Genomic DNA, 12,044 nt, shown 5'->3' with positions numbered 1-12,044 from the left:
TACTCTACATCATATGTATATAGAGGTGGATCGGGTCGGCCGACAGGGAGGGTAATTCTGTAGTATACTGTACATCATATGTATATAGAGGTGGATCGGGTCGGCCGACAGGGAGGGTAATTCTGTAGTATACTCTACATCATATGTATATAGAGGTGGATCGGGTCGGCCGACAGGGAGGGTAATTCTGTAGTATACTGTACATCATATGTATATAGAGGTGGATCGGGTCGGCCGACAGGGAGGGTAATTCTGTAGTATACTCTACATCATATGTATATAGAGGTGGATCGGGTCGGCCGACAGGGAGTGTAATTCTGTAGTATACTGTACATCATATGTATATAGAGGTGGATCGGGTCGGCCGACAGGGAGGGTAATTCTGTAGTATACTGTACATCATATGTATATAGAGGTGGATCGGGTCGGCCGACAGGGAGGGTAATTCTGTAGTATACTGTACATCATATGTATATAGAGGTGGATTGGGCCGGTCGACAGGGAGTGTAATTCTGTAGTATACTGTACATCATATGTATATAGAGGTGGATTGGGCCGGCCGACAGGGAGTGTAATTCTGTAGTATACTGTACATCGTATGTATAAAGAGGTGGATTGGGTCGGCCGACAGGGAGTGTAATTCTGTAGTATACTGTACATCATATGTATATAGAGGTGGATCGGGTCGGCCGACAGGGAGTGTAATTCTGTAGTATACTGTACATCGTATGTATAAAGAGGTGGATTGGGTCGGCCGACAGGGAGTGTAATTCTGTAGTATACTGTACATCATATGTATATAGAGGTGGATCGGGTCGGCCGACAGGGAGTGTAATTCTGTAGTATACTGTACATCGTATGTATAAAGAGGTGGATTGGGTCGGCCGACAGGGAGTGTAATTCTGTAGTATACTGTACATCATATGTATATAGAGGTGGATCGGGTCGGCCGACAGGGAGACAACTCCACTGTTATATTCTATATGAATTTTACAATAAGGAAATGGAGGTTACAACAGCGACCTCAGCAAAATATAAGAATAGAAAACAAACCTTTTGCCTTAGAAAATTAAATTTAACAAGTGTAATATGTATTTATGTTTATATGCATTAAATGATATTAATTTCTACCACAATAGTAGGGTGTTATTCAACTCCCAAGGCATGAAATAATCATTACAACTGTTGAATAACATTCAGTTTATACCACATGTGGAATAAACCCCAAACGTGTTTTGATTGGTTGACAAGGTGACCTTTGACCCGAACTGCAATTGATATTAACATCATCAATAACCGAATGACGTCACATATCCGGGTGCCGGAAGTCACTTGTGCACCTTATTTGCATGCGTGAAATTATACTTGGCCACGTTCACCTTTGATTCCCGCCGATATCATTGTGGTAGAAACAGGTCACATGACTCGTGATTATTAGATATGGATTTATTTCACACTAAGAAGTTATGTTTTAAAATTTACAAAAGACACTGGCTAAATCTCGTGTCTTTTGTAACTTACTCGTGTGAAATAAATTCCATATCCAACAACCACTCGTGTAACCTCTATATCATATATAGGTATATACAGTTAGGAAGTGTTCACATGTTGTTTTAGTTTGTGTCTCACCCTTGTATTAATATATTACCTCAACAAAAAAATATCTTAACCAAGGTCAAACTGAGCTTACCCGATTCCTCCTCACTGTCATGACTTTCCACAATTCGCCTTCGTTTGGGTTTCGGCGTCCGTGTCGACCGTCGATGAGAATCTTTCTTTGGAGTTTTTCTTGGAGACTTGGATGGTTTCTGTTTGAAAGTGAAAGTACATAACACACTTGTTATATGACAGTTCTTAAACATTTTCAATACAACATTAAATTTCACACACAACATTATAAATACAAATATTTCTAATAGTAAACTTCACACTTCACACACAACATAACTAAGACAATTATTTCTAACATTAAACTTCACACACAACATAACTGATACAAATATTTCTAATATTAAATTTCACACACATTACTAATACAAATATTTCTAATATCAAATTTCACACACAACATTACTGAGACACATTAATTTTTAACTGAAAACCTCACACAAACATGTTTACCTTTTTATCATCCTCCGTTGTGCTGACATTTTCCTTGCTGTTGTCAGTCTCTTCATCAATTTCATCATCAAATATGTCCGCTGTCAAAATTATAGATATTATAGATACACGTGTATAATAGTTTAGTTGTAGCTGTATATCAAACCTATCCCGTAATAAGCCCAGCGGCCAACACATAAATACTGGGGGAGAAACATTTTCATAATTTGGTTTTTGTTTAACGTCCTATTAACAGCCAGGGTCATTTAAGGACGTGCCAGGTTTTGGAGGTGGAGGAAAGCCGGAGTACCCGGAGAAAAACCACCGGCCTACGGTCAGTACCTGGCAACTGCCCCACTTAGGCTTCGAACTCGCAACCCAGTGGTGGAGGGCTAGTGATACAGTGTCGGTACACGGCAACTGCCCCACGTAGGTTTCGAACTCGCAACCCAGAGGTGGAGGGCTAGTGATAAAGTGTCGGGACACCTTAACCACTCGGCCACCGCGGTCCCACACATTTTTATAACCCACATTGGGCTTAACATCATAGATCTTCTGTCAAATAAATATATTGCGTATATCTGTTTTAGTTATATTTCACAAAATTAAGGATTTCATTTTATTATCTAATAACATTTTCACAAAAACATCTACTTATGTTCATATGGAAAGTGTTACTATGCCCCAATTTATCATATAAACAAACATAATATTTAATTAGAGGAAATTCTTTATAGATCTAGCTAGATCTCAATCACAAATGTCCAAAAGGTCCTTAGCCTGCTTGCATCATAATTTACTTTCTGAAATATATCAATAATAAATTTCAACTTTCAAAATCCAAGATGGCCGCCTGTCACCCATCAACTTATATATGTAATTAACTTTGCACAACCAGGGACCAAACAGAACCTGCATACTGTACGAAGTTTAAGAAATACACTTTGAGTACTTGTTATAAAATACTGATAACCAATTTTTACTGTCAAATGTTCAAAATGGCTGTGTTCATCAGACTCAAAATTGTATGGGCTCAAATATGCACCATAGGGAAATTACATGTAAAGTTCCGAAATATCCCTCCAGTACATCTCAATATCCCTCCAGTACATCTCAATATCCCTCCGGTACATCTCAATATCCCTCCAGTACATCTCAATATCCCTCCAGTACATCTCAATATCCCTCCAGTACATCTCAATATCCCTCCAGTACATCTCAATATCCCTCCAGTACATCTCAATATCCCTCCAATACTTCTCAATATCCCTCCAGTACATCTCAATATCCCTCCAGTACATCTCAATATCCCTCCAGTACATCTCAATATCCCTCCAGTACTTCTCAATATCCCTCCAGTACATCTCAATATCCCTCCGGTACATCTCAATATCCCTCCAGTACATCTCAATATCCCTCCAGTACATCTCAATATCCCTCCAGTACATCTCAATATCCCTCCAGTACATCTCAATATCCCTCCAGTATATCTCAATATCCCTCCAGTATATCTCAATATCCCTCCAGTACATCTCAATATCCCTCCAGTATATCTCAATATCCCTCCAGTACATCTCAATATCCCTCCAGTATATCTCAATATCCCTCCAGTACATCTCAATATCCCTACAGTACATCTCAATATCCCTCCAGTACTTCTCAATATCCCTCCAGTACTTCTCAATATCCCTCCAGTACATCTCAATATCCCTCCAGTACATCTCAATATGATATCCCTCCAGTACATCTCAATATCCCTCCAGTACATCTCAATATCCCTCCAGTATATCTCAATATCCCTCCAGTACTTCTCAATATCCCTCCAGTACATCTCAATATCCCTCCAGTACATCTCAATATCCCTCCAGTACATCTCAATATCCCTCCAGTACATCTCAATATCCCTCCAGTACATCTCAATATCCCTCCAGTACATCTCAATATCCCTCCAGTATATCTCAATATCCCTCCAGTACATCTCAATATCCCTCCAGTATATCTCAATATCCCTCCAGTACATCTCAATATCCCTCCAGTACATCTCAATATCCCTCCAGTACATCTCAATATCCCTCCAGTACATCTCAATATCCCTCCAGTATATCTCAATATCCCTCCAGTACTTCTCAATATCCCTCCAGTACTTCTCAATATGATATCCCTCCAGTACATTTCAATATCCCTCCAGTACATCTCAATATCCCTCCAGTACATCTCAATATCCCTCCTGTATATCTCAATATCCCTCCAGTATATCTCAATATCCCTCCAGTATATCTCAATATCCCTCCGGTACATCTCAATATCCCTCCGGTACATCTCAATATCCCTCCAGTACATCTCAATATCCCTCCAGTACATCTCAATATCCCTCCAGTACATCTCAATATCCCTCCAGTACATCTCAATATCCCTCCAATACTTCTCAATATCCCTCCAGTACATCTCAATATCCCTCCGGTACATCTCAATATCCCTCCAGTACATCTCAATATCCCTCCAGTACATCTCAATATCCCTCCAGTACATCTCAATATCCCTCCAGTATATCTCAATATCCCTCCAGTATATCTCAATATCCCTCCAGTATATCTCAATATCCCTCCGGTACATCTCAATATCCCTCCGGTACATCTCAATATCCCTCCAGTACATCTCAATATCCCTCCAGTACATCTCAATATCCCTCCAGTATATCTCAATATCCCTCCAGTACATCTCAATATCCCTCCAGTATATCTCAATATCCCTCCAGTACATCTCAATATCCCTACAGTACATCTCAATATCCCTCCAGTACTTCTCAATATCCCTCCAGTACTTCTCAATATCCCTCCAGTACATCTCAATATCCCTCCAGTACATCTCAATATGATATCCCTCCAGTACATCTCAATATCCCTCCAGTACATCTCAATATCCCTCCAGTATATCTCAATATCCCTCCAGTACTTCTCAATATCCCTCCAGTACATCTCAATATCCCTCCAGTACATCTCAATATCCCTCCAGTACATCTCAATATCCCTCCAGTACATCTCAATATCCCTCCAGTACATCTCAATATCCCTCCAGTACATCTCAATATCCCTCCAGTACATCTCAATATCCCTCCAGTACATCTCAATATCCCTCCAGTACATCTCAATATCCCTCCAGTATATCTCAATATCCCTCCAGTACATCTCAATATCCCTCCAGTACATCTCAATATCCCTCCAGTACATCTCAATATCCCTCCAGTACATCTCAATATCCCTCCAGTACATCTCAATATCCCTCCAGTACATCTCAATATCCCTCCAGTACATCTCAATATCCCTCCAGTACATCTCAATATCCCTCCAGTACTTCTCAATATCCCTCCAGTACATCTCAATATCCCTCCAGTACATCTCTATATCCCTCCAGTACATCTCAATATCCCTCCAGTACATCTCAATATCCCTCCAGTACATCTCAATATCCCTCCAGGTACATCTCAATATCCCTCCAGTACATCTCAATATCCCTCCAGTACATCTCAATATCCCTCCAGTACATCTCAATATCCCTCCAGTACATCTCAATATCCCTCCAGTACATCTCAATATCCCTCTGGTACATCTCAATATCCCTCTGGTACATCTCAATATCCCTCCAGTACTTCTCAATATCCCTCCAGTACTTCTCAATATGATATCCCTCCAGTACATCTCAATATCCCTCCAGTACATCTCTATATCCCTCCAGTACATCTCAATATCCTTCCAGTACATCTCAATATCCCTACAGTACATCTCAATATCCCTCCGGTACATCTCAATATCCCTCCAGTACATCTCAATATCCCTCCAGTACATCTCAATATCCCTCCGGTACATCTCAATATCCCTCCAGTACATCTCAATATCCCTCCAGTACATCTCAATATCCCTCCGGTACATCTCAATATCCCTCCAGTACATCTCAATATCCCTCCAGTACATCTCAATATCCCTCCAGTACTTCTCAATATCCCTCCATTTCAAGAAATAGTGATAACAAAGATTGTTTACGGACAGAGGATGGACCACGGACAGAGGATGGACCACGGTCAGACGATGGACCACGGACAGACGATGGACCACGGATAGACGATGGACCACGGACAGACGATGGACCACGGACAGACGATGGACCATGGACAGTCGATGGACCACGGACAGACAATGGACCACAGGCCTTGGACCATGGATGCATGCATGGTTATTTGAAAAGCCCACCATCTGGCTAAAAAAATTTGACAAATTCAGTAGAAGTGGACACAGTTATTTTTTTCACTCGTTGGTGCTAATTAGATATATCACTTATAACATTGTTTGGACTCAGTTATTATTTTTTCACTTGTTGATGTGAATTATATATATTACTTATACTATTTTGATAAGCAGTGTATACACAGTTGGCACTGAAGTGTCCATATGTTTCTAATATCATTGCAGACTTTCCAACAACACAGATCTCGGTGACGAGACTTGGTGACCTGGATCTTGGTGACAAGACTTGGTGACCCAGATCTCGGTGACAAGACTTTCCAACAACACAGATCTTGGTGACAAGACTTGGTGACACAGATCTCGGTGACAAGACTTGGTGACCCAGATCTCGGTGACAAGACTTTCCAACAACACAGATCTCGGTGACAAGACTTGGTGACACAGATCTTGGTGACGAGACTTTCCAACAACACAGATCTTGGTGACAAGACTTGGTGACCCAGAAAACTTACGATCCAAATCCATACTCTCTTCTTCATCCTCGTTGTCCGAGGGCTGGAGCTCCACAACTAGTTTCAGTCTATCCTCTGTGGTCAGAGCCATAGCCTTGTCTGCCTCACAGGTGCCTTGCTTTACCTTCGGGTTGTGGGAGAAAAACTGACCGCCTCGTTGATACTCCTTGTCATCTGACCCTTTGAAGGGCTGGACATACCTGGAAAATTCAAGTTAGGAAAAAAGGGATAATTCAGATAACATACATAACATAGTCGTATAAGTCTGCAAATGTAACTGTCAGGGAAGGACAAAAAGTATTGTGAAATCTGCAAAGAATTCTGGTGCTGGGATAAATTAAAATAAGGCAAAACAAATTATATATTTAAATTATAGGTAGATCAAATCAAAATGAATTTCACTTTTAACATAATTTTATTATAATCTCTAGCAATTTACTGACAGTATCTTTTTTGTGTATTCATTACTTCAACCTTGAAATGACTGCATACTTTCCTCACATCAAACTAAAGACAATTGTGGTTGTATATCATTACAAACCAAAAACCTTTCAATGAGCTGAACATTCCTAAAGGTAGCTTAATTAAGGTCCTTACTGTAACACATGTAATAAGCAAGTGATTGTGGTGGACCATGTTTATAGAATACAGGACCTCGTTTTCAGAAGCACATTCAGGTATACTTTTTCCGAGGTACATGCATGCTTATATAATTACAATGTATATTAACAAGATACACGTTTATTTTGATTATAGATACACGTTTATTTTGATGATAGATACACATTTATTTTGAACACTGATCTTACTTGGCCTTTATCCAGGCTCTCGAGACAGGGTCGTCGAAGAACTGGACGTGGACCTGGGGGTTCTTGCCCTTTTTGTAGTGGATGTTATCAGTCGGGTGGGTACATACCAATGATGGCCACCAAGGGTAGCCTTCCAGTTTGGCCCAAACCAGATCACCACCAACAACACCTGAATGTATAACATAATTATATAATTTCACTGTAAACTCAAATCAATCATCTAGCTGACAGACAAATAGGAAAAAAAGACCTGAACAAAAAATACCTACAATTTATGGAATTCAGGAAATAGAAATATTATTACCTACAACAGATTCAACATGTTAAATATTCCATTGATATTCAATGTAGACTGATTAAATAACTGATATAAAGTTGACCAAGGTATGTACTAGAGCTGTAACGATTCACCGGTACATCGATTAAATCGAACCGTAAAGAAATAGCGATGTCAGAATCGTAATTTTTTCAAGAATCGTGATGTTTAGAAATGGTGGTGTGAGACCTAAAGTAACGAGTTATCGCCCCTGGAGCCGCTCTTTAGTTCAATACAATGGCGGCAATTGAAGCAGAAGCCGGCGGGTTAGTAACAGAAAATGCGCTAGGAATACCCACAGCAGCGCCAATTCATGTTGTCAATACACAGCCTTCTAATACCGATGATATAAATTTTCAAAAAAAAAAGACTTTAAACAATCAGAACTTGAAATGAATCTTTGTTGCGCCATTCGTTGACAATGAACTACAAACATCGAATCTGTTTTTTGTGGGTTTTTTCTTGCAGTAATTATGAAATTGATGAATTTGAATAGATGGCGATATAAATGATATTCTGGTTCAATTAGCACTTTCTATTGCTATGGATCCTAGTTTAGAGTGGTCTCTAGTCATTTAATTTTATTGTCATGACTGTATTATTTCTTCCTGTTTCTCAAGTACAGAAAAATATAATTTGGGTTATTTTATCTGATTGTTGTTCTGAATTCTAGTTGAAAGTGTTAAAGCTATTTAAATTTATTGATATATTTGTATAATTTAATTTTGCTTGTAACAAGCATTTTCATTGGCTCAAAAAATTATGTTATCATCTCATAACATAAATAATGACTGACGTCAGCGGAGTAATCGTTGTTCACGGGATTTATGTTCACGGGATTTTGTATTTATCGATGTGTTTTTAAATATCTGGAGCAAAATAAACATTTTAAACTTAATGAAAATGTTTCTTATCGTTGTTAATTAAATTATAAGGGTTAACTGTAATATTTTTTTTACGTTATTGAGCAATAACACAAAAAACTGGGGTGTACTCTTGTCATAAACCGCTTCGCGGTTTATTCAGAGTACACCCCAGTTTTTTGTGTCGCGGTTTATGACAAGAGTACACCCCAGTTTTTTGTGTTATTGCTCAATAACGTAAAAAAAATATTACAGTTAACACTTAAATCATTTGTTCATTAGAAAAATGGATATTTTAACTTATTAGTGAAATAACTCAGAGTGGAGAATTTTCTTACAGTGGTGAAATGGATAGTTAATATTCCATTTAAATATCCACTCTGATAGACTTTTTGATTATTGAATTCGGATTGATTCTGTGCCTTAAGTATGCATAACATTATACACATTGTATAATTAACAGTATTTAATACATTCCTTTTACTTGTGTCAGCTGTCATTTAGACTGAATAGAATCATTACCAAATTATTATTTTGTCTTATTAATAATTCATCTTTTATTTTCTATGTTTTATACTTAGTATGCATTTGTTTGAGTTGTTAAATTACATTATAAAGTAAATATAATCACTGAAATTACATCACAATCTTTATTGAATCATATTATTCACAGAATTATATGTTAAAGTCAACAAATTCCATTCCCATGCTTAATATCTTATAGGAATCGCAATGTATCACGATACTTATGGTATCGCCGATCTGTATCGTGATACGTATCGTATCGTGAGTTTGGTGGTGATTCTCAGCTCTAGTATGTACATATACATTGTAGTACAGCTAATATTATCACACAGAAAATGGACCATATTGAAACATTAATATTGGATATTTAACATACAAAATGTAGGCCCATACAGGACAGATGATATTTTAAATTTAATGCCGTTATCGTATAGACTTATAATTGAAAACCAAAGAACACGTACCATGGAGGTACCTTAACGATATAATTCACGCTTTATGTCGCATATTAACTTTTCTGGTAATGTGATTTGCTGCAGTTTTTATTCAAAGCTATATATATATATGGCTATTGCAGTGGACCATGACTTTAAAAGTGAAATCTAGAATCGTACTCGATCTGTCACAGGTATGTAGGCCTACAACTAAACCAATGAGACTGGGGTTCTTCTTAATTCGGGAAGTGGGGGGGGGGGGGGGGGGGGGGGGGGGGGGGAGCTGCGATAACGTGCGATAACGTAACTCTGGACGACGGACGGACAATTTCTGACAGATGGTTGCATTGTCGTCAGAGCTACGATTCCCTCCCATTGCTCGTAATGTAGCAAAACAGTGAACCTCGAAAATGCTACAAATAGCGGATATCGTTTAACTTTGGAGTAATAGTTTGTATAATTAAACATTTCTAATACAATTTTGCAATGTATTAGCCTACCGTCTAATCTAGAAATCTTTAATTCGCATATTCTGATATCATACTGCTCGGAGTTGTCTCCGTGATCCGCCATGATACTTCTCGAAGAACTCTCGCGAGGATTCTAACCCAAATATGGAACACGTGATCCATATATGGATGAAGCTACTATGATATATAAATACATAATCAGAGATATTTAACCACTGTTCTGTAACTCTTGTGAAGAAAGCGAATCTTACTTTGCATAATTAAATAATTTCAGAATGAATTGACCTTCCTCACCGAGGTATATAACTCTGAATCTGTTTTTCTGTTGAAATCTCGCGGGAAAATCTCATTAGCATCAATCTATTTTGATTTCCTTATAAGGAAATTGACCTTTACAACTGTATCAAAGATGGCGGTATGTTTGAACTGATATCTCCGTGTCTTGCTCGTTTTGGATTTTACTATTTATTGTCAAACAATTGACGTAATGTGCAGGTTTGTGGATTGAATATTGATAATAGATACCAGAACCATCAATTTATATGTGTTTTTTTATCCGAGAAAATTTTAACCACAGCTAATACTGCCCGATGCTACACTATCGGCAATGGGAGGGACTTCATACCCTGCCGGAGAGCAGCGTAGGCAGGGTATGAATATTCGTTCTAGGGGAGGGGGGGGGGGGGGTGTAGTTTCCGACATAAATTGAATCAGGCTCCTTGGGTCCCTGAACATTTACACAGCGATCGTTACCTGAAGACCTGTTCATCCCTAGTTTCAGACTTGGGGGTTAATAAGATCTCTACACAGTAAACATAAGTGATGTCACCAACAGAAAATACCCGTACCTCCGTCATCAGCTGTTTGTTTACTTGTCGGAGTCAGGGACCCTGTGCTCGTCGGGTCCTTCTGGTTGGGCGATCGCTTAGGTGACAATATGTCCGCATCACCAGTTTTGGGCGTGGAAGCATGCTTTACAGATGGACTTTTGTTGAAATAAGAAAACAGCGTGTTTCCCTTCTTTGCTGGTGTCTGTTTCGGACCCATGCTCGCGGTGTTGACAATTTAACTCCCGCGCTTTCAGTAGGTATTTCCGGTTTCCGACTTCCGTTTGTAGTGAGAGGCCTCAAAGGGATAACTCAAAATGTTGATAAGTGAGTTTATTGTACGAGGAAAATCGGTTGATACCATCTCTTTATGATTATATAACCAGTTATCTATTAATTATATTCAAAAGATCCAATGGTTCACTTAAAAATAACAATTCAATTTCTTCATTCACGATTTTTGTCCCACATGTGAAGGCGTCATTTTACTAGGTTTTAATTAAATTGAATTAAACTTTATTAGCACTTTTGAATGATGAAATTGATAACTAAACATTTACAAGATGGAAATACATGTGTACCAATAAAATGCATTTATAAGAAATACTAAATCAAACTGGCTACAGCTAGGTCTGTCTTCCTCAGTTATAATGACTATTTAGTAAATAAACATGTCTGAAGTATCATTTCGTTTTTGACGACGGCATGATATTGGTAAAATCTGGAGATAGAACATCAGTAACAACAATAAACATTTACACATTGAGAAAGGAATTAGTCCGTAAGTTTTTCAAATTATTGTGACGCCTTAATTAGGTACAAATACAACACACAATTTTCACACGATGGCATAAGAAGATAAAATTGCCATTTTTGATGTATTCAATAGGGAGTGGGTAATTTTAATTAGATTGACAGGGGTGGAGGTTGGAGAGAGAGAGAGAGAGAGA

General features: G+C 38.5%; 1 protein-coding gene across 1 annotated transcript in view; it reads right to left on the bottom strand.

Moving 5' to 3' along the window:
- The window catches only part of LOC117316548 (DNA mismatch repair protein Msh6-like), a 65,790-nt gene extending 54,440 nt beyond the window's left edge, over nucleotides 1-11,350 (bottom strand). The window contains 5 exon segments of the mRNA XM_033871186.1: nucleotides 1,691-1,808; nucleotides 2,122-2,201; nucleotides 6,851-7,050; nucleotides 7,660-7,828; nucleotides 11,116-11,350. Of these exon segments, the coding sequence (XP_033727077.1) occupies nucleotides 1,691-1,808; nucleotides 2,122-2,201; nucleotides 6,851-7,050; nucleotides 7,660-7,828; nucleotides 11,116-11,314 (766 nt within the window). The 5' untranslated portion in view covers nucleotides 11,315-11,350.
- Between the last annotated feature and the right edge of the window lie 694 nt (nucleotides 11,351-12,044).

The sequence above is a fragment of the Pecten maximus genome, chromosome 18 (assembly GCF_902652985.1).
Source record: "Pecten maximus chromosome 18, xPecMax1.1, whole genome shotgun sequence".
In the NCBI taxonomy this organism is placed as follows: domain Eukaryota; kingdom Metazoa; phylum Mollusca; class Bivalvia; order Pectinida; family Pectinidae; genus Pecten; species Pecten maximus.
This window is presented reverse-complemented; position numbering and strand designations above follow the sequence as displayed.